The 23,125-nt window shown below is 54.2% G+C and overlaps 1 protein-coding gene across 4 annotated transcripts; it reads right to left on the bottom strand.

The window, feature by feature from the left end:
* Positions 1-1,978: 1,978 nt before the first annotated feature.
* Positions 1,979-22,650, bottom strand: Wnt11 (Wnt family member 11). Of its 4 annotated transcripts, none has more exons than XM_008844229.3 (6): positions 22,390-22,650; positions 18,574-18,753; positions 10,944-11,179; positions 9,175-9,452; positions 6,479-6,771; positions 2,399-3,042 (listed from the first exon to the last, which is right to left on the bottom strand). In XM_008844229.3, the coding sequence occupies exons 2-6, from the start codon at positions 18,654-18,656 to the stop codon at positions 2,868-2,870; spliced, it is 1,065 nt and encodes a 354-aa protein (XP_008842451.1). In that variant the 5' UTR covers positions 18,657-18,753; positions 22,390-22,650; the 3' UTR covers positions 2,399-2,867. The 4 variants fall into 4 exon arrangements, with proteins under 4 accessions (XP_029424744.1, XP_008842451.1, XP_029424742.1 ...); XM_029568882.1 differs by having other exon boundaries at positions 22,414-22,650; XM_029568883.1 differs by lacking the exon at positions 22,390-22,650 and adding an exon at positions 20,805-20,873.
* Positions 22,651-23,125: the final 475 nt, after the last annotated feature.

Raw genomic sequence — 23,125 nt, 5'->3', positions numbered from 1 at the left:
CTATGGCAAAGCTGTTGTGAGGATGACTTGGGTAAAGTGTTTGAACTGGAACACAGCAGGTGCCTAGTAAACAGTCCTGTGTATATTGCTATGGCTACCCTTCCCCTCACCGTTATGGCCTGTTTCCCCATTTGCTCGTCCTGATTAAGAGTCAAAGGGTATCCCCAAGTTCAACACTTTTGAAGAATGTTTTATACTCAGCTCCAAAGTCCAATGGGTGTATGGGCTGATTTCAACCACGAGAATCCCAGAACTACAGGGCAAGTGAATCTGGACTCGAGCTGGCTCAGCATGTTAGAAGAAGTCTAAAGACTGTAGGAACCCAGGGGAGGTCTCAGGCTGAAGGTGGTCAGGGAACATTTACTGGAGGAGGGGGCTGGCTACTTAGGCCTTGGAGCTTGCCCGAACTTTGACTGACTGGTGGAGGGGGTAGGTGATGGCTGCTTGAAAGGTTCAAGGGTAGTGAGGAGCCAGAGAGGGAGAGAGAGAGAGAGAGAGAGAGCTATGTGGAGAGATGTACAAAGGGAGATTCTAACAGTGACAATTCTGGGGGATCAGCAAATGCCCAAGATGGGCAACTGTGCTTCATGGCTGGACTGAGAGGTGGTGAGCTTCTAGGGACAGATTGTGGTTTATGGCTGGAAGATAGGCTTGAGTGCTGGGCCAGGTGATTGGGAGCTGATTTTGTGGACCCTGGGGCCAAGGAGCCCTAGCTAGGAGGGTACATACTTCAGGGACAACTGAGGCAGAGTACAGATTCTCATCCCACCCCCACCCCAGTCCCTTGTTAGCGGTGACTACAGGAAGGCCCTTCCCATCTTGGGCTTCCTCATCTGCCAAACAGACCAAGAGGAGACCAGAAGACATCCTGAGGCTCTTTCCAGCCTGTGATTCTGCCACCCTCATCTCAAATTTGCAGGCAGAACTTAGGGGATGGACACAAAAGCCTGTTCTCTCCCTTCTTATGACCTGTCCAGCTCCTGGCAGATTATTCATGACATCTTCCCAGTTCTAAGAGGAGCTCTGTTCCTCTTCATGAAATGCTGCCCAGGCTCCAAAGCCTTGCTTAGCAGGACCCCTCAAGATAGCGCCTGTTTCTAAATGGCTCTGAGGGAGCCAAAACACTCCTTAGCATCCATGTGTGGGAGTCACAAACAGGAACATTCCCTATTACCCTTGGTCTTGGGCAATCCTCTCAGAGTAGGCCAAGATACAGGTATTTAATAATTGCTTCAGTCTTGGATGGCCCTTCCACAAGCCAGGCCTACAGGGATGCTCCACTTTGTCACCCATTTGTGAGAAATAACACTGAGGCTCAGGGATGGATGGTCATATGTTCATAGCCATCCTATTGCCTTTGGGATGTCTTGCCTCCTCCCTAGCTGTGCTTGTTGGCTTCATCACTTTTGCTCCACATCTTCAGCCTGTGGATGGAAGTGTCTAGGCCCAGGTCCTCTTTGGCTTTGCTAGCCTACCCATTCCCTTAGTTGTAACACCAAATGTGACCCTCTAGCCCTGGAACTCCAGGCCCTGATACCTCGCCATTTCTACATGGAGCCAATCCTCAGTCTACCCCATGTCCAAATCTGAGCTCCATCATCTCCCCGGCCCTCATCTCACAGTCAGCCTTCCATCTTTCCTCAGACTCCCACCCAAATCCAAATAGTTCTTTCCAGACCTCTGGCTCCCCACATAAAAAAGAGAATAGGTTCTATTGGCTCCATCTTCAAAACAGAACTAGATTCCACCTGCTTCTTACCATATCTTCTTACCATACCATATTCTTACCTACTACCAGTCTGATCCAGGCGTGAGTTGTGAGCTTAGGTCTGTCCTAACTTCCAGCCTCAGGCACTGCCAGCCTGGTGTCGGAGAGGGAATAAGGAGGCAGGGGCTGTCCCCACTATCCCCAGGGTCATACTGAAAACCCACCAGGGCTGGCTGGGAGGGGGCCAGCCACTACCTCCCTCAGGCATTTCCTCCCTGGGGTGGCTTTTCTCTTGCAGTCCTAGCTTAATGGGTCTGAGGATGGCCACCGGCTGTGCTATGGCTGTGAGAGTGTCCCTGAGGAATAGATACTGCCAGCTGGGTTTATGTTTCAAGACGTCTGTCTTCACCCTTGGCCAACAGATCAGTACAGGGAAACTGGGGCCAGGGCCAGGTCGGGGGACCGGGTGGGGTTGGAACATCAATGAGAGGCCGCCTTGCCAGGAAACTGGAGAGTCCTCCCACCAGCCCAGGATGTACTGGGTTCACTTGAGGAGGCCAGAGACTTGGGGTCAGACTGGGGCTTGCTCAGCATTTATTTCACACAGTTGTTTAAAAAGCTTGTTTAAAATATAGATCATTATATATATATTTATATATATAAAATATATAAAAAGGAATTGAAGTGAGCCACCCCAAAGAAAAAGCTGGATTTTATAAATATTTCTGTAGCTCCCACATCCCAAAAGGGCAAAAAAAGGAAAAAAAAAAATTTACAATCCAAGCTAGTGGTTCCATGTGGTGGGCCCAGGGTCCCGAAGAACTTTCCAGAAGGCTGGTCTTTATGGCCTTGAAAGGTCAAGTATACACAGTCTTACCCATCCCTGTCCTGGCTTCTTGGAGCAGGCTGGAAGGCAGCATGTGGGCACTCAGGGGCCCAGGCTGCCAGGTTATTTTTAATCCTATCGGTTTCCTTTGATGCTCCAGCCTTCCCAGGGCGACCAGGCCTCCTGTTCTGGTGGCTTCCAAGTGAAGACACAGCACAAGCCACCTCCCACGCCTGGCATCTGGGATTTGTAAGGAAGTCCACCAGGGTCTCCAGACCCTTCAGCAGGTCCACAGTGGAAAGGCGCCCCTACTCAGGGGCGGAGCACGTGGCCTCACTTGCAGACATAACGTTCCACTGTGCGCTCACACCTGCGGCAGGTGACATAGCAACACCAGTGGTACTTGCAGTGGCACCGCTCCACCACGCGGTCTGTGTAGGGGTTGTAGCCGCGCCCACAGCACATGAGGTCGCAGCTGTCGCTGCCATTGGAGGTCTTGTTGCACTGCCTGGGGGTGAGAACAAAAGGTCAGGGAATGCCCTGTCACCTCCAACACCTGCCTCTCCCTGCCATGCAGCCCGCAGTCTCGTTGTCTGCCCTCAGCTGGCCTAGCTCTGCCGGAAAGGGAAGGGGGTTCAGTCCTTGGGGAAACTGAGGTTATCCTCTCCCCTAAAGGTGCTCCAAACTTTCCCTTCTGTTTCCAGTAAGCTCTGGTGGAAATGCTGGGGGCTCTTTGGTTTCCTGTGAGTTATCTGGCTTCCTTTTTTTTTTTTTTTTTTCCTACTTTTAAATACTAGGAGACTCCTAAAATCAGCATCTACTAATCGTGACTTCATATTTAATCTTTGTAAAAAACGTGGGTGTGTAGTATATGTATGTGTGCATGTTACCTCTCTGGGTGCATAAGTGTACATGTGTATTTAGAGCCCAGAGGTTGACACTGAGTCTTCCTCTAATTCCTTCACCTTATTTATTTTATTTTAGTTTTGAAACAAGGTCTCTCACTGAACTTAAGGGTCAGTGATCTGCTCAGCTGGACTGGCTAGTTAGCCCCAGGGATCCTGTGGTGTGACCCCTTCCCCCATCCCCCATCAGGGTTACAGACCACCATGTGGGTGGTGGGAGTCTAAACTCAAGTCCTCATGTTTTCAAGGCAGGAACTTCACCGACTGAGCTATCTCCCCAGTCCCCTGACTTCATATTTAATCTTTAATTATGCTATAATGGAGATGAGGGTTACTTTTACATTTAGAATCCCAGAATAAACACTGAAACACTGAAAATGGCCCAGAATTTGAGGGGAAGTGGGCCTGGACACAGGGACTGCTGAGTGCTGGCCTGCGGAGGTGTCTTATCTCTCCTAAGGGATTTTTGTGCCTCTGCTCACCTCCCTCCCCCAGGTTGTGGCAGATGCTGCACTGCTCTTTGGGGTAGAAGCCAGAGGTCGTCTCTGTGAAAGGCAGTATCCTTCTGCTAGAATGTTGCTGCCTAGTAAAGAGGCAGCTAGCTGTTTGGGTAGGTGGTCCTCCAGCAGGACTGGGGATAGAGAGGGATTGTGTTTGTAGGCTGCAGCTTGGGCCAGAGTAGCAGGGTTCTGGGATGCTGACCTACGGACAGAGGCATCCTAGAATGTTCAAAATGGGCAACCTCTAGAGATGAATGATATAGTCTTCATCTTTAGTGATGGGGAAATAAGGCCAAGAATGGCAAAGAGACTTGACCAAGGTCACACAGGCTGAATCCAGGATCTTTGAGATTTTAGGAAAGCTTCCTGGAAGAGGTGGTATCATCCTGGATAGCTCAGGCAGATGAGTAGCTAGACACAGCAGAGGAAAGGAGTTAGGGTAGAGGGTAACAGTCTATAACAGTCACATGGAAAGGCACGGTTGGACAAGGAGGCCAAGCCTGAACCAGGAAGGCCTGGTGGGGCAGGGGGTCCCCCCTGGGGAGGAGCGGGTAGTGACCTGTGGCAGGTGGGAGGGCTTCAGGGGAGACAGGAATAAAAATAACTAAATAAAAACAACTGCTTCAGGAAAGTCACCTAACCTTTCTGGGCTAAATAGAGCCCATTCACCACCCATGAGTCTCCCAGCCCCATCATTTAGGTCTCTGAATGGCCACTCTGCCCTTGATGTTAGGAAAGGATAGAAGTTCTCTCCTGCTCCTTCATCACTGACATAAGTGACTGGAGACTTGGCCTGCCCATGTTAGTGCCAGACAGGGCCAAGATGGTAGATACTTGGGACAGGGAGCTGGGGGAAGGTGGGGACGAATGCCTGGCCGGGGTTGGGGGGAACACAGACAACCATAGGGTGTCTGGGAGCTGGTGGGCCAGGCTCTGGGATGGAGGGTGGCTTTTTGAGGTCCCAGGCCTCCAGAGGAGGCCTCAGTTTCCCCAGGTTGGATGAGAGGAGGGCTGTGTGAATCCCCCACATCTAGGAGTCATATACTCTGTACATGCTCCTAGTCTCCCAGCCCCTCACCCTCCAGTCCCCAGCCGGCCTCATTCCTTCCTTCTGAAGTCTTCCCTGAAGCCCAGGCTATGTCAGACCTAGGGTTAGCTGGTAAAGAGGCTTGGCAGCCTGAGGGACAGGCAGGAGGGAGCCAGCCCAGGCCCAGCTCAGAGGTGATTCTGGGGAAGTGATTCAAGAGGGGAAGCAACTGTGGAGCTCCACCATCCCCTAGGCAGGAAGATGAGGCTGAGACTCAGGTCTTGAAGGACCCAATCAGGAAGCTGCACCCTTCCCCGAGGAGCACAAAGCCTGTCATGGATGCAAGAGAATCCTCTCATTCTGTGGTCCTTTAGGGTCTTGCACCAGCCTCTCTATGTCATAGAATTCCCTCTCACTTTTTACCCCCTCACACTCACTCTGCTGCCTCATCCCAGACTCATGCTCCTTCCCGTCTTCTCTGGCCTGACCCATTCCATCCCCACTCTGCTGGCCCCCTCAATCTGGCCTCCAGATGGGAGCCTGGGCGTCCTCACAGAGCCCTGGCCTGTGGGGATGGAGCCCCAAAGCATCCCTCCCCTCCCACAGTCAGGAACATGGGCTGTGGAGGAAGCAGATGCTGGCTGGGCACCAAGTATGTGCCAGACATGTTCCCAGACACCCGCTCTCTGCTCCATATTTCCCTAACCTCGAGAGCACCAGCTTTGTGGAATGTTATTAGGGGCTCCTTAATAAAAGAGTTCCCGGGCCACGAACCTCTGGGAAACCCTGCTTAATCATATCCTTAGTCATTGGCTTCCTTGGGTCTTGGGGATGGCCAGACAGCATCCCAGATTCATCTGATGGAAGAACTTCCCACCATGGGTTCTCTAGAACCGACTTTGGGAATGCCACAACCCAGCTCCTCATCAGCCCCACCCGGCACACAGTAGGTCTGCAGGGAACCAGTGCCACAGGGTCCTTCCTTGTCTTCCCTGTCTCCCTATCCAGTCAGGACCAGGACAACTGTGGGGACCAACCCAAGTAGTTCCCAAGTGGAGATGGGAGGAGCTGGGGAAGGCTGTATACTTTCCAGGCAGCCTGGACTGGCTGCTACCTCCATCTCCCCTTTGTGCCTTTCAATTTTTTATTTTTGGAGATAAGGTTTCCCTGTGCTGTCCCAGCTGGCCTGGAACTATGTAGACCAGGCTGACCTCAAACCTACACAGGTCCACCTGCTTCTGCCTCCTGAGGGCTGGGATTAAAGGCGTGTGCCACCAGGCCTAGCTCCTCAGTTCCTCTTTTTCCCACTGAGCAGGATGGATTTTTATCCTTCATCTGTTTATGTGACAAACATTTATGGAGTCATTAGCCTCCACCCCCAGGGTCCCTTCAACATCCTTGGAACCCCCTCCCTCCAATGGGCATGGGCTTCCTTCACCAAACCCCAGGTGATCACCACTGTGCCTGGCCTGCCTCTGAGTGTGGCATCTGCCAGAGTGGCATGGCCCTTACCTGTCTTGGGTCCCGTGGGAGCCCACCTTCTCATTCTTCATACAGAAGTCAGGTGAACTCTGCAGATAGACCAGTTCTGAGTCCTTCACAGGCCGGATATCCAGGTCTTTGGGAACCAAGTGTTTGCGGGTGCCCATGGGTCGGTGCACCACCTTGGTGGCTGACAAGTAGCGGGTCTTGAGGTCGGCAGCCACATCCCAGAGCTCCTGTAGCCCCTTCCAGCAGGTGCGGATGGAGCAGGAGCCAGACACTCCATGGCACTTACACTTCGTTTCCAGGGAGGCACGCAGAGCCTGCGGACAGCCAGGTTGTCGGGTGGGGTGACCAGAGCCTCCTCCCTGGCCTGCCGGGGCCCTGGTCCCCCACCTCATGGCTGGGTGCTCCCAGGGACTCATGCCCACTGGAGCCTCAAGAGATAAAGCATTTGATTCTAGCGCTAGGAACGGTTGGGGGTCATGCTTCTAACCCAGGGTAAGAAGAGCAGGCAGGAAGAAAATGGTATTTACAGAGGTAACAGATGCCACTTCTCAGGCACCCACTGTATACAAGTGCTCTAACACAGAACATGGGTAAACTGCCACCATGGCTCATCCAGGAGAACCACTCTTTCTCCTGTCCTAAAAAGAGGAAAGAAAAGCTCAGAGAAACTCAATCAGACACCTAACTTTGCACAGTTAGAAAACTGTGGGGCTGGGATTTGAACCCATGGCTCTAAAAGCTGTGGCTTTTCATTGCTTCATGCCTTTTCTCTCCCACAAAACTAGGGCTCGCTAAAGACTTTCCAGAAAAACAGGAAGGAATGAAGAGCAAGAATGAAAGTAGCTGGGGAGGAGTGGGGGTGAATACGGAGACAAGAGGCAGGGTGAGGGCTTGGGGGTACCTCCTCCCTGACCCACCCGCAGGCTGGTCTGTCCTTCCATTGACAGTGCTGCTGCCAGGTGACCCTCAACAAACTGTCATTACACAGGGCCTCTGAGATACAGAGCTGACACATTGCTGCTTGGCAGAGATGTGAGCTCTAAAACTTGGAATCAATATTGGCTCCAAAAAATGCAGCTCGTGCATTGTGGTGGAGTGGGGCAACATGGGCCTCAGTTTCCTGTTTGTGTCTCAGAAGTAAGGGCCTTTCTATTAGGCTTTTCAAACCCCTCTTTTTTCTATAGGAAGCTTGCCTCTCCCTTGTCTTGCAGGGCCCACACCCTGCATCACCAAGATGGGGAAACTTATGGGCATGGTCTTGTCCCAAATGCCTTAGTCAGTGAGTTGGCAGAGAGGTGTCAGGGGTCCTCCTTATCATTGGGACAGGAAAGGGGACTGAGAGGGCCTACCAGATAGAAAGTCTGGAACTCGTTGACCACCTAGGAGGTAGAAGAAAGAAATACATAGGGCTACAAGGCACCAGGCAAAGTGCTGCAGTTTTCTTCAGGTGAGGTAGGGGAAGGGCCCAGCACTTACGGGTCAGCACTAAGCTGCCTAGTCCTGATGTCATCCTGTCCTCACACAGCCCCAGACTACTGGGGAATAACCCTTCCCTTTTGCAGGTAACCCTGAGGCCAAGGCCGAACACCCTTTTACACTGCTCTGCGGTGTGGGAAGGATTGTGCCTAGGCAGGAAGAGGCTAGAATGTCCATAGGGTGGCAGCAGGGATGGGTGACCTTGATGGGGAAGACCGTAGGGTTGGGAGCAGGAGCCCTGAGTCCCTGGCCAGGCTCTGATATAGACCCACAGGGTGATCTGACCTCAGTTTTTCAGATTGTCCAAGGATGGCCTGGACATGCTATAGTCCTAACACTAAGGAAACTAGCAACAGATTGAAGACCATGGGTTCCACAGACTTGGCTTCTTCAGGCCATGTGTCCTTGGCTGAGCCATTGAGGGTTAACTTGTGCTGTGTTTACATCAGACACTTGCCCTGCCTGGGGCCTTTTCCCTATCAGTGGAAAAGGGACAATAGGACCTGAAGGGAATTGTTCTTGGATCCCAGGAGAGAAAATCAAGTACTAAGCACAGCATGCATAGGGTGGATTGTTGTGAAATTTGTTTTCATTTTTAAAAATGAAGAAGGGGTCAGCAAGATGGCTCAGTGGATAAAAGTGCTTACTGCTGAGCCTGACGGCCTGAGTTCAATCCCCAGAACCCACATAGTAGGAGAGAACCAACCCCTTCAAGTTGGCAACCCACATAAATGTAAAAATTAAAATTAAAAAATAAGTTCATTCACTTAGGCACTCATTCAGCCTTCGGTAAGTGAGGAATGAGAGAAACACTGGCTGTAGCACGGGCTGGGGGAAGCCACGCTCTCAAGGCAGGGTAGAACTTCTTTCAGTGTAAGGCCTATGGCCCAGCCCCCTCCCTGTCCTGGAGGAAGCCTGAGGAACTTGAAGGTGGGGGCTGCACCCCCCAGTGACCACTTTACAGATGAGACCAGAGAGGAAGGAAGTTGCCACTTAGGAAGTTTAGAGCCAGAGCCAAGGGCAGAAGAGCTCTGGGCTCCTAGCTCAGTGTTCCTCTGCCTGGAGCATCCAAATCCTGGAGGACCCCTGGAGGAGGAGGGGCAGGTGAGCCCAAGCACTGGAGAGGGAAGAGCAGCAGGGTCCCAAGCCTTCCCCCCTCCCATTCCCTCATGGGACCCACCATGGCCCTTCTCCAGCCAGTGGCCCAGGCACACCCTCTGGGGCAGGTGGGGGGTGGTTACCTGTCTCCCCACTTCACTGTTGTGTAGACGCATCAGTTTATTGGCTTGGGATCCTGTTTTTTTCACCTTCATAGGAGCATCGGAAAACTTGGCCCCCATGAGGAGCCCGTAGCTGAGGTTGTCCGCACATCCTCCCCAGCGGTTCCCAGGCCCGGGTGGCTCACCTGGGACAGGGCCGCAGGAGCAGCCGGGCAGGTCGCCAGAGGTGCAGGCCCGGGCGATGGCGTGGCTGATGGCAGCGGCCGACAGCGCATACACGAAGGCTGATTCCCGGGTACCTGTGGGAAATGTGCAGGTCAGCAGACTGGCAATCTGGGAGTAGGACAGACTTAGGAATGAGGCTCTTCTGCTCCACCCACCCTCTGAGCAACACACAGGGACCCTCCAGGGGTGGTGCAAGGGCCATCAGCCTGCCACTTCCAGCACCCAGGCATACCCTCCTACCCTCTCCTCCACCCCTCACGAAGTATCAGGGGCTGCTTTAACAGAAGCAAAGGCCTCAGATTCTTGAGCTCCTGCAAGAACTCAAGAGCATGACCTGATTTAGAAGTTTGGTCTTTGCAGATAGAATCTTGCTGCTGAGATTAGGTCATTTAGGTAACATGGGCCCAGAGCCAGTGGCCAGTGTCTTTAGAGGAGGAGGGAATTGGGGAAACACAGACACAGGTGGAGACACGTGACACCAAGGCAAGGGCTGTGTGACACGCAGCTGCATGTTGGGTATCCCCAGCTTGCCCACAGCTACCAGCTTTCCCTGAGACCCGAGGAGCCAGCACAGCCCTGATGAAGCCTCCTTCACAGATCTGCAACTTCCGGAGCAGTGACACAGTTCTTTTTTCTCCATTCCTTTCTTCTCTATTTTGTTTGAGACAAGGTCTCACTGGCAGCCCAGGCCGGCTTGGAACAATCTTCCTGCCTCAGCCTCTCAAGTGCTGGGATTGCAGTTCTGCCTGCCACTCCTAACTCGAGATAATACATTTCTGTTGTTTGAAGCCAGTCAACCCAGCATGTGGGACACTGTGACAGCAGCCCCAGGAAATGAGCACAAAGCTCCAGCTCAGTTCCAGGCTGTCCTGGCCCTACATCTCAATCCTGGCCCTACTAGCTGCAGCCTCTGTTCTGCAGTCTCCCTTTCCTTATCTGCAGAGCCCACTTGGCCAGGCTTGCCTGGTGTCCAGACACCTCAGCAAGGAGGGTGGGCCACCACTCTTGAGAACTGTTACTATGCAGGGGAGACACAAGACCCAGCAGGGTGCGTGTGCCCTGCCTTAGCCTCTGTAGTACCCAGGTCTCCCTCCTCCAGGAAGTCTGCTTCATAGCTGGTCTGCTGTCCCTAACTACTGTGCATCAAAGCCAATCCTGCCAGCTGGGTTTGCCAGGGCCCACCTGCCTGCCCAGGAGTCTCGGTCTATAATCTCCTCCCTGCTGTGGCTTTCAGTATAGCAAACAGCCAGCTTGGGGCACTCTACAGCGATAGCCTTCCTTCATCTGTGCATTGGAGCACATGTATGTTCTGTATAGTGTCAGTCAGGCCAATATATTTGCTGATACAGTCATTCACTAATGTTTGTTCATTCTCTAATTCGTGCCTGAAATCCATATCTGTGAATGACTCATCCACCCAAGCATCCATCTAGCCATGGCTTATCCATCTGTGTGACCATCCATCTTTTCACTCATCCATCCACCCATGAATCCATGCACCTATCCAAACACACAGAGCTTCCACCTGGATCCTCCTCCCCACCACATGCGTGTAGTGTTCCTACCTCTCTCCAAGTCAAGCAGGTAGTTGGGGGCGAGCTCGATGGAAGAGCAGTTCCAGCGCATGTCAGCGAAGGCCCTGCGGCAGGCCTTCATGGCCTCCCGAGCAGCGTGCACGATGGTACGCATGAGCTCCAGGTTGCTGCGGCAGAGCTGCACCTGCGCAGACACCAAGCCCTCTAGCTGTTTGCAGTGCTGCGTCTGGTTGAGCGCCAGGGCTGCCGGCGTCTTGGATAGAGCCCTGCATAACCCAAAACCACCAATAGAAGAAGGAAAGGGTGTGAGGGGCAAAAGGCCTCCACCCGCTCTGCAGGTCCCAGGCCTCCCCTGAATAGACTGCATCATTCTTATAAAGATCCCGGAAACTGGGAGGCAAAGTATCACCTGGCAGAGCAAATAGTTCCCCTGGCCATCCCTGTGCGACCTTGGGCATGCCACTGACTCTCTCTGGACCTTAGGTCCTCATTCTAACAGGATCTTAATTCTCATTGTACCTGAGTTGTATAACTTAACAGTGAACAGTTCTGCAATTCACAAAGCCAGCAACTGCCTGATTCAGCTCTCACAGCGGTGAATTCTTTATGGACCATTCATCAGCACTGGACCAGCTATGCACCGGAACCCATGCTAACTGCTAGAGCCTCATGCTTATTACACATGCCATTAATTGAGCCCTTACTCTATTGCTCCTGTATTTAATTCTACACCCATTTATCACATTGTAAAGTCCATGTCTATGCAAGGGATTGACACTGGAGGATGAAAGAGCACTCGATTTTATGATGATACAGAATTTGGAAATTTTAATATCTAATCCACACCTTATATAAATCCCTGGGCCTTTCTGGGCCTCAGGGTCTGTACTTGTAAACAGTATTTCCCAAGATGGGTTCCAGTGGGATTGGGACTTTCCTACTACCATGCCTTTGTCCAAATTTGTACTGATGCCAGAAAAGTCTTTTCCTTCTTATACCTAACCAAGTAAATGAACTTGACCTACTCACTGAGGAAATACTGAATTAGCACTAGGACTTCCCAGACTCCTTTGGCAGTGAAGGTGGCATAGATCCTTTCCTCCAGCAGCCCCTCGTCTAACAGCTGGGCAAATCTATCAGTGGTTAGAAGGTAAGACCCCAGCTGTTTCAGTTCCTAGGCTGGTCCAGGGAAGGGTACAGGCTTAGGGCACTGGCTGTATGGCTTCAAGTTCTCTGACCTCATGGTCCTCATCTACCCAATGTTCATTTCTATTTCAAAAGATTATGGAGGCTAAAGTAAGATAATGTATTCACACCAGGTGTGGTGGCACATGCCTGTGAGCCCAGATTTGGGGGAGGCAGCTCATTGCCAAGTGAAACTTGGGTCCAAGGGAATGAGGACACCTGTGTCTCCACTATGTGCTATGAAGACTTGGATGAATTGCTGTTCCATTATGAACATCAATTACAAAACTCTAGTGAGGGCCAAATGAGATAATATGATAATACAAATGACACTTCCTTCTGCCCCTTTCTACCATGCCCCACCTACCATATAATGACCAAATACAGAAGCCTAATATAGACCCAAGGAGCAGACCTCTGAGGGCAGTAGGCCTGGTCTGGTGTTTGTGGTTAGGGCACCATAACCTGCCTGAGATCAAAGGTGGATGTCCTAAATGGTATCCTCTTCTGTGGTCCTAATCTATCCCAGCCTCCAAACTACAGAGCAGGGACATACCAGATGTGTCTGGCAGGCCACAGAGCCCCTCAGATGGCTTCCTGGCCTAAGCAGAACAATTTGGCCTCGTGGCTTCACCTGCAGAGCCTGCCTGAGTACGCTCAGATCAGAGGGAAATGCCCCCTGTATGGGTCATCCCCTCCTCTGCAGCATCTCTCCCACAGCCCAGAAGCCCAGGTTGCCCAGCATGCTCAGCATGCCCAGCAAGTCCTGCCTGCCTCCCTGTAGACTGTCAGTGCCTGGGTGGGTGTGATGCATCTTTCCGTCCTTCTAGGTGGTCACTTGCTCTCTTTCTCTGCTCTGTCCAGGGCTGTCTTCCTTCCCTTCCCCCGGGCTGTTTTCTGTGGTTAAAGTGGATGGCTTACATGGACCAGAGGCACACAGCCGACTCAAGCAGCCTGGCTGTCTTCTTGATTTTACCCTGAACACCTGCTCACCAAGAAATAGAGTACCAGCCAGGAAGTGGGGTACTGATGGAGTACCTTCCTGCAAGCAGTACAGTCAAAGCAGCTAGTGCTCCCCGTGCCTGAGTCTCATTGGGGGTGCATGGGGAACTCTGCTTCTTTCACTGAAATCCTTGGATATCTGTTTCCCCTACCCCAGGCCAAAGGGAAGCCAGGAGAGCACCTTCCATAGGGGCTGCCTCAGAGGCTGTCAGGGGACTGGTACTAGATCCTCCCCAGGTACTTGGAGGTGGGCAGGCAGAGAGCAGTCAGGACTTTGTTGGACAGAGGGACTCAGGTGCCCATCAGATGGAACAGTGGTCCCACTGCCCCACCCCCAAGCACTGTAAGTGCAGCACAGGCATCCTCTGATTAGTGGTAATGACTGGACTAACTGAACCCCCTTGAGGAGGCAATCAGGATTAAGGCAGAGGCGGGGGAGCCACCGTGGACAGCTCACAGGCTTGCCTGCTCCAGCACACCCCTAATTGGAAACATTTCAGTTTATCTAGAGGTGGGCGTGGGGGAGAGGGTGCAGGAGAGGACAGGAGGGGACAGAGAGTTCAGAAGGGAGGCTATGCCAAGGGCTGGGAGGGGCTTCTCTCATTCAGGAGTTGGGGTTCTCCTGGTTCAAGCTCTGGCTGGGCCATTCCTCAACCACATTTGCTGGGCAAATCACTGCCATTGCCTAGGCTCAGTTTCTCAGCATTCAATGCCGACAGCTATGTGGGTGAGGACATTTTTCAGTAATACAGCTGGGAAATGGCCTTCTACTCATCTCCAAGTCACAGTCCTCCATCCCTTTTCCACTTCACCAGCCTAACTCCATGCCTGTTGCAGGGCCATGGCTTCTCCCACCTGGCATTATGGGGCCTCCTCTTTGCCCAGTCTATATGAGGGGGGTCTTTCTAGGGTTGTCAGAAGACCTGTGTACCAGTAACTCTGTAGTACCTGGCTCAGGCAAGGCCACCTTCCAGAAAGGGCCTTCCTCTTGACCCTGCCCTTCACAGCATCACTCTTCTACAGGCAGGCAGCAGGCTATGTGATGAGTTCCAGGCCAAAGACCTGGCAGCCAGGCCTTAAGTGCCCAGGGCAAAGGACTCTTGCTATCATTCTGCAGTTCAATGCTCACAATGCTGAGTGAAACCAATCCATTTGTTCAGGTGCATCTCAGGCAGAGCTGGATTCCCAAGGTCTCAGAAGCACACCTAGGGTTGGCCTGACAGTCCTTGCTTCCCTGTGGGGAGGTGTGGGAGGCCAACAGACTGGTGGTAGATTGAACCAAATGTCAACAACTACACTTGCAAGATAAGGAGCCCCTGAGCATGGCTGTGGCCTACCTCAAGGCTCTCAAAGTTTGCCGAGGAACACCCTGCTAATACAGGGTGTGGGAGAGCAGTGGAGTTCTAAGTTCTATTTCCTAAACCTATTTGCCCAGCTGTCTAACACCAGGCTTTGGGATGTCCTGGGCCACACTTCAGCCTGGTACCCATGAGGGAGGAAGGATGGAGCCTGGCTCTAAGCCGACCAAGTAAGCTTAGCCCTTCTCTGGGCTCCCATTTGCCCTCAGGGATGGTCTTGGAGAGCCTTTCCCTCCATGGCAAGAAGGTCTAGGAGTCCATTAAGGCTGAAGCTATTAGGCCCAGAAGGAGAAGCCCAGTGGCATAGGGACCCCTACTCCTTCCCAAGATCTTGTCTTAGGACCTCAGAGCCACGATGATGTACAAAACCAGCTCCTTTCCTGCATTGTACAGGGAATAAAGGACCTGGGATTTGCAGATCCAGATCCTGCCAGGTCTTTGACCTGGAACTCATCATGTGCACTGTCTAGACCTCAAAGGCCCTGGGCCTGGCCCCATATTCTCAGGCACATCCTCAAGGTGCGTTCTAATTGCCTTGTCTAGACACCTGCTAGCCAAAAAGCTGAAGGGACTTTCCATGTACAGTCAATCCCATGTGTAACTGGGAGAGAGCCATGGAAAAAAAGTAGGACTTGCTTAGATCTGTACATAGCCAACCGGAAGCAGGGCCAATGAGAAGCCAGACCTCCTGGACCCTGGGTCAGGGCTCCTTCCAGCCTACTGCAGAGCTGAGAAGCTGATGTGCAGCTTGGAAGTCTTGCCCAAGGCTTGCCTGGTAGCTCAGTGAACACTCAGGCTAGATTTGGATTCCTAGTCTGACACTCCTTCTGCCCCACTTTGCAGCAGCTATACTACGACTAGAGTCTCTTAAGGCTCTTCTGGAGAGGCCTTGCCTTTGCTGAGTGGCAGACTTGGTGCTGCCTGCTGTTCAAAGAGGGGACAGACTCTGTGAGTCCCCTAATCATCCAGGGATCTTTCCTCTTACAGGAGTAGGGACCACCCTCTGGCTTCCTCCACCTGAGGGGACAGGCAGCTGACCCACACCTGCTCCTGCCTTGTACTTGCCCATCCCTTGGTTCTCAAGGCTCTGCAGGAATTTTTGGGCAGTCAGGTTCCAACCCCACTCCCCAGTCCCCCATCCCACCTGTTCAGGCTGTCTGTCCCAGGCACTCACCAGGTGGGCACCCCAGGTCACTAAGCCACATCTGGTTTCAGTTCTTGTGTCAAATATCCCTTTCATCTCCAGGTCACTTTCCATGGTCCTCAGGACTACCCCCAAGATGACAGCTGGTCCTGATGAGTCCCCACCCCCATTCTGGACTTCCTTTTACCAACAGCCAAACTCAAACCCCTCCTCTACTCCCTATTGACTGTGACACTGTTGGTTAAAGAACTTCCGAGCTTTTCCTCTTTTGTGTAGAACTTACAGCACAGGTTGGAAGACAAAAATGAAACCATATACATGCCTAGGACAGCACCTAGCTACACACAGCGCTCTATCTATATATATATATAAGTGTGTGTGTGTGTATGTGTGTGTCTATGAACCATCTCCACTCCTTTTTTTAGCATGGGGGTTTGAACCCAGGGCCTTGCTCATGTTAGGTTATATCCCCAGTCCTTACCATATTCTTTTTAAAATTTTAAAATTAGTTTTATTTTGTGTACGAGTGTATTGCCTGCATGTATTAAGTGCACCATGTGCAGGCAATGTCAGCAGAGGCCAGAAGACAGTGTTAGAGTCTCCTGGAACTGGAGTTAGGAGTTACAGATGGTTGTTAGCCGCTGTGTCCTGGGAATTGAACCCTGGAACTCTGCAAGAGCAACCAGTGTGCTTAACTGCTGAGCCATCTCTCCAGCCCCTCTTTTTTAAATTGTGAGACAGAATATTACTAAGTTGTCCAGGCTGGCATTGAACTCACTCTGTGAGTTCATACAGCCCTTTTGATCCTCCCGCCTCAGCCTTCTGAGTTGCTGGGATTACTGGCCTGTGCCTCCAGGCCCAGCTCGAATTATTCTTAAACTCCAATTCTCCTCCCACTTCCGCCTCTATCTTCAGCTCAGCTCTAACGCTAGTTCAACTCTTATCAGGGTTTAGCCTCCTGAGGTCTGCCCTTCTGATCCCACAGCCACCATGAACCACCAGCCTGTGACCTTGTAGGAGTTACTTAACCTCTCTGTACCTGAAGTTCCTTATTGTGAACCAACTGTGATAACATTACCGAGGGTGTTGACAAATCAGATAGAGATCTCACAGCTCCCAGAGTCGAGACAGGACACTGCCTGCAGGCACTGTGATCCCTCCTCCCTGCAGGAGAGGACAGGAGATGGCCATGCTTTCACACTCCTAACCCTGCAGACACCTGCTTTGCATTCCATCTCTATCCATCAAATCTCTGTCCTTCCAGGCCCAACCACAATCACCTCCCTGGAGTAGAACTGACCTCTCCTGCTTAGGGCCCCGTCTTGTCCCATGAGTCTGGAAGATGTCTTGAAGGCAGACACTGAGCTGTGCCCACTTCTGTCATGACTTGGGCTGTGGAGTGGAGCTAAGCTGGGTGTGGCCCTCAGCCAGTCACTTACCCCACCCAATATATACCAGATTGGGGCTGAGTGAGGCACATGCACCTCAAAGCCTCAGTATTTCCTTTGCAGGACAGGTAAAGAGGGGCGAGAAAAGTGTCCCCAGGACTGTCTATGAGCAGAACAAGTCACCCAAGACTGTTTCTCAGCTGTGAAGAACCTTGTGCTTCTCAGCAAACCCTTCTCTGTACCTCATTTCTTTGTTTGGAAAAAAAAAAAAAAGGCAGTGGGTGAGGGGGGCTTCTCTCCCTCACTTGTGTCCTGCCCGATGCAAGAGTGAGCATGGGTGCCTACCAGCAGCAGGAGGAGGTAGGAGGAGCTGAGCCTAGGGCAGACCACCATGCCTGGTGCTTCTGTGTAAACTAGAAGCTCAAGAAGATGGGGTCTCCTTGGTTGTTTAATCAATAACTCAGGCCCAGAGGGGCAGGACCAGTGACCTCGAGGCTGTTTGCTAGAGGCCCAGTGTGCTATCACCTTGTCTTCTAGCTAACCCATGGATCCTCCTTAGCATCCCCAGCTTTATCTGCAGACTCCCCACCCCTGCCCCAAGGGCAGATTTGTGTCCTGTTCTAGACTCCCCGACCCTGGCTCTGTCCTTTCCACACCACCCAACTGCCAAATTTCCCACTTCTGAAGCTGCAAGTGGCAAGCCCTGGAAAATCTTCCCAGTAACCCATATGGGTGATCCACCAAGCTGGCCTTCCTCAGAGCCCCCACACCAGGGCACTGGGCTCTCCTGGAGCACTTGGACACTTGCAAAGTTATTTACAGCCTAGGCTTATCTCTCCCAGCCCAGGGGCAGCTCCTCCAGGAACTGGCTGCTCTTCTGCTCCTCTCCTCCCGGGCACTGCCTGCAGCAACTGCCACCACAGGAGCCGGCACTGCAAGGGAGAAACTAGAAGAAAACTGCCCTCCAGCCACCATTTAACCCTCCCGTGTGTGTGCGTGTGTGTGTGTGTGTGTGTGTGTGTGTGTGTGTGTGTGTGTAGCGTCTCTTGTGTGTGTGTGTGTGTGTGTGTGTGTGTGTGTGTGTGTGTGTGTACAGCCTCTGGCACCTCAGGACCTCTCTGGGGGAGCTTCCTGTCTGTTCCCAGTGAGCCACTGTTACTCTTCTGACAGATCGAGGAGGGCACTGAGGTTCCCAGAGATAGTGGTAGTGTGACACTTTCCCAAGGTCGCCCAGGTAGAGGATCAGCAGTCTTTGCAGACCTTCAGCTAGAGTCAAGGAGGCTGACAAGCCAGGAGCTGCCGGTGTCCAGAGCATAGCAGACCCTCTTGGTTGCCCCCTTTCAGAGGATGTCGTTTCCCAGCGGGCTTCCAGAGGGTCATAGCCCCTCTGCGACCTTTGCGCAGGTCTGGTCTGGGCGAGAAAATCCTCTGGTCCGCCTTGAAAGCCCACGGGCTTGCCTAAGGACGCCCAAATCTAACTTGGCCTCCCGGGTCTCCGGCGCTAGCTCAACCTCTCCGCCGCCCTCCGCCGCCCCAGCCGCTCTCGCGGGGCCGGTGGGAATGGAAGCGGGGTCCCTACTTACAGCCACTTGATGCCATAGCACACGCCAGTGTGGAGAGCCAGGGCGAAGAGCAGCGCCTCGCAGACCTGCGGCCGCGCCTTCATGGTCGAGCGCCCCGCGCGCCTGGGGGTCGCACCCTGCAGAGCCGCGCCGGAGACCGCCGCCCGCAGGCCACCGTCGCGGGTCCTGCGCGCACGCCGCCTGCAGTTGAGGAGAGTCGGGCGACGGGTTAAGGCGGCGCTCTGGCGGGGAGGCGTTTTATTCAAATTACAAAGGAGGGGTCGGGCCCAGGGGCTGATGGAGGCGGGCGTGCGCTCCCTTCCCGCACAGCCCGAGACCCACCGGCGTCAGGCTCGGATTAGGTGAGAGACCAGGAGCACCGCCGAGGGCGTGTCGCCCAGGGTGGATCGCCGCTGGACCGCCCAGGAAGGACAGGGTGCAGCAGAAAGGAGACGCCGGGGGAGACCCAGCCAGAGACAGCAAGCCGGCAGAGGACCAGACTGCTGGCTACCGCGGAAACCCCGACAGACAGGCAGACCTACAGACGAGGTCCGGGAAGGAGAGGAACCAGGGTCCCGGGCAGAGGCAACAGGTCCAGGCCCGGATCTGGGCTCTTATTCCAGCGATATTGATTATGGGGTATTGTACCTTTGGCGATTCTAGGGCTCACTTCTCTGCAAATGGGGCGACCTGGGCCCAGTTCTATAAAGAATGTTCTATCTAGTCCGGTCGCTTTTGTTCCTCCAAGGCCTGTGATGGGAACTGTCACAGCCTTCATCTCACAGACCAGAAAACGGAAGCCCAGAGACGGGATATGGACCGTTCAGTCAATGAACGTGGTCGATGCTGGGCGTTATAATAGTTGGTTGGTTGATTAGTTAGTGTTAGTTGGAGATGCTGGGCGTTTTGCTGTCATGTCATGTCACTTGTACCTGGTGAGTTCACGTCAGGGAGACAAGAGATGGTACCTCCTTTGGGCACCCACTTCTCAGTCCGGAAATGGGCGATGCAAAATGGTCTGGTGGTGCTCCTTACACAGTGAGAGCCCTATACTTCGAGTCCCACTTCAGTGCCTTAGTTTGTATCAGGCAGGGCCGCGTGCCGCAGCCAAGCAGGGATGCTCCGGACGCTCCAGGTCGTTTCACGCCGCCAGGCGGCGAGCTAGGGCCGCGGAGGAGCCGCTACCCGCCTGCTCGCAGCCGGTAGAGCTGCTTTCCGAGGCTTTCCCCTCGCTTCATTCTCACCTCAACTCCCTTCCCAGCTTCTCCCAAATTTACCAACACCTGGCGTTCGCAAAATCATACAGTTCCAACCCATCTCCCCGCCAGGGGCGCAAAGACAAAGGGATTCTTTCCTAAAGTGTTCGCAGTGTTTGAAAAAGGAGGCACCAGATTTAGTGGGGGGCGCTGGAGCCGGAAGCGTGTTCTCTTCTGGCTTTGTGAGCTTGGGCAAACCCTCAAACACCTCAACCTCAGTTTTCCTTTCTATAAAAACAAAGAGCCGGACTTCATGCTTATCCTGAGGTCCTTCCAATAGTTGTTTGCGCTCCCTCTGCCTGTATCCATTACTATGTATACCTGTGTAGTCCTGTGTAGTGTGTGCATGTGTGTGTGCCTCAAATGCGGAAGCGCCCTACTCCCCCCACCACACACCCAGAGGAAAGCAGGTAGAAAACTTTTAAGTATTTTTTTTTCCTCTCGGCAGAGTCTCCCAGCTAAGCGCCCAGCCCCGAGGTGCTTGACACAAACATGAATCCAGGCCACCGTCTCAGCAGGGTTTTTGGTGCAGCTGGACCCCCCCCCCCGCCCCCCGTATCCAGATCCTTTTTCACACTAGCCATGTTTACACACTGCCCAGAACCAGAAAAATGTCTGCTGGACCGTAGGGGTGGGGTGGGGTAGCTCAAAACTCTAGTCACTGTCTCCTTGTTGCCCCCACCCCCACCCCTTACCCCAAGCATGGGATCCCCCAAGGCGCCCAGAATCCCTGAGTGGGTGGGTAGGGGCAAGGGTTGCACGCAAGAGCCTCAAGGACTTACAGCGGGGGGAATGTGTTCTGCTCAACTCTCCGAGGGAAAGGAGGGGAGGTCCAGGTCAGACAGCGGAAAGGGGACCCAGGCCTCCAGCTACTCCCTCCAGCTACTATTTCCAGCGGTCCCAGCGGTCCTAGAATCCCCACCCCCATCCCCCGCCACCGCCACCACAACTAGCTGCTGGGGGAGCAGCTCTGGGCTTGGGCCTTTGAGTCCTTACAGATTATTCGTGTCCCACGTAAGAACGTCCAGGACAGCCACGCGCGCCGCTGGGTCACCCTCAGCCTGAGCCGGGAGGGTCAGAGCGCATTCACTGCCGGGAGTCCCCAACCCGCCAGGGGGCGCTAAGCCTGGGTTCCAAGAGGGATCTGCCCCAGCCTCACACAGTGGGACTTTGGGTAAGTCCCCTCCTATTCCTGGGCCCCAGTGTCCCGGTCTTGGATGAAGTGCAGAGTGATTGCCCCCAGCGCCCAAGTTATTCCATAAGGCTTGTTTTGGTTAGCCCTGAATTAACTGCGCAACCCCTTGCTTCCCTGGGTGCTCTACCTCTGACAGGGACAGACGCGTAGTGGGCCCACGACAAACAGCGGTGCCTATGGAGAGAGAGCGGGAGGGAGAGCAAATCCCTTCCTCCTCTCGTCCGGGAATAAGTCCAAGCCATCCAGCCTGCAGCTGACCGCAGAACCGGCTGCCCACCGCCCTGAACGTGCCGGACACCACAAGCGCTGCAGTAGCTCAGCCTGGCGCCGCCAGCAGGTGGTCGCAAGGCTTGGGCTGTAGAAGTTTCCAGAAACTTCGCTTTTTTAGCTTCTGCCGAGCCTAGCTCTAGATGTGCGGAGCCTCCCCGTACCCGACGCGCGGGGGCTGGTTCCGGAGCTGGTGCTGAGCACCAGCACTGTGCACGCGGCAGCATAAACGTCCCAGCCAGCCGCTCCAGAGTTCTCAAAGCCGAAAGGGGTCATGCGACAGGGACGCGGAGCGATAGCTTCAAGGTTACCTGCGAGGCGGTGTGAGACCCGAAAACCTAGCTTTGACCTCAGCTTTCGGATGTTCTAGATTGAGGACGCTGCGCCAAGTCACCGCGGAGACCCAGTTTTTGGGAAGTGAGGAAGGAGGGTGGGGAACGCCTGTTACCCCCACGGAGCCCGGTCTTCATGCCCAAAGACCAGTGAGGGACGTGGAGGCACCTCAACGCCGCGGCGGGGAGGAGTGGGGCTGCTTGAGCTCACCCAGATATTGGAGCGGCTCTAGATGTACCGGGGGCGGGGGGACAGGACTACCCCCACCCTCAGCCTAGAGTTCAGGTCGGTAAACACACTAGCTCCCTGCCCCAACGCGGTTGTCTTTGGGAACGTTCTCACCACCCGGGGTCCCCCACATCCCGCCGCTCTGCTAGGAGCTTCGGGGTTCTCTGCCGTGTGCCACCTTCTCCCGCCTCGCCACACACACCCTCTACCGCAGGTTCCAAGTCCCCCATCCCCAGGATGGCTCGGGCATGACCTCATTAGCCCGCCGAGAGGTAGGGTGTCGAATCCGGGGGTGGGGGACAAGACCGGGGAGTTCGGGGAGAGCCTAAGGGACCGTGCGGTCCACCCCATCCTGCAGCCCCCTCCAACCGTGGTCCCCGGGTCCCCGCCGCTGCGCTCCGCAAAGAGTTACCCCAGGTGCGGTGCGGAGAAGAGAGATACGGAGATTTGGGGTTGCGTCCCCGGGGGTGGGTGCCCAAGGTGGGGGTGTCCCTCGGGGTCGGTTGCCCCCTGCTTTAGCGGGTCCCCACGGAATGTCTGCCCGCGGCCACTGCTCACCTTCCCAGAGCTATCCGGACGCACCTTGGTATCCCGCGGCCCCGGACCGCGTCGGCTGCGGCTAGTGCAGTCCCCACCAGGCCCGGGAGGAGAGGGCGCCCTCTCGGTGAAGCGGCTGGAGCCGGAGGAGAAGGATCCTGGCAACTGGGGCGCAGACTCCGGCTGCTTTCGGCTGCGCTCGGATCCCCGGCCTGTGCTCGCCGCTCTCTAGAGCTCTCCCCTCGCCTTGCGTGATCTGCGGCGCCCGCCGGCCCCACCGCTTTATAAGGCGCGCACCGTGGCTTTGATCCGCCCACGTCAGCGCGCCGAAACCCCACCGGGTGGCTCGCGAGGCGCGAGGGGGGCGGGACAGGACCCCGTGACGCCTCGGATTCCCGGCCCCCGCCCGGCTCTAGGACACTCAGCACTGTGTTGCGGTACCAAAAGGCTCGCAGCTGCTGTGTTCTTGCGTGCCTGCTGTGAGCCATTGGCTCGCCGGGCACAGGTAAAGGCCAGTCTCGAATTCTCACAGCAACTTGTAAGGAGCCTCAACCAGCCAGAGGGAAGTCTTGATTTGGGTCTCACTGTACAGCACCCAGTCACTAGGCGCTTGCGGCAGACATCGATGATCCTGAGCCCTGAGCTCCGGTCGGGTGCTAATCCTGGCCCCTCCTGGGACCATCTTTCAAGGCCTCTGGTTCCCCAGAGGGGAGCTTGCTAGGGCTCTGCTCTGCGAGGTGCACTGTAAACTCAACCC

Source organism: Nannospalax galili, unplaced genomic scaffold, assembly GCF_000622305.1.
Source record: "Nannospalax galili isolate Female #2095 unplaced genomic scaffold, S.galili_v1.0 scaffold278, whole genome shotgun sequence".
In the NCBI taxonomy this organism is placed as follows: Eukaryota; Metazoa; Chordata; class Mammalia; order Rodentia; family Spalacidae; genus Nannospalax; species Nannospalax galili.
This window is presented reverse-complemented; position numbering and strand designations above follow the sequence as displayed.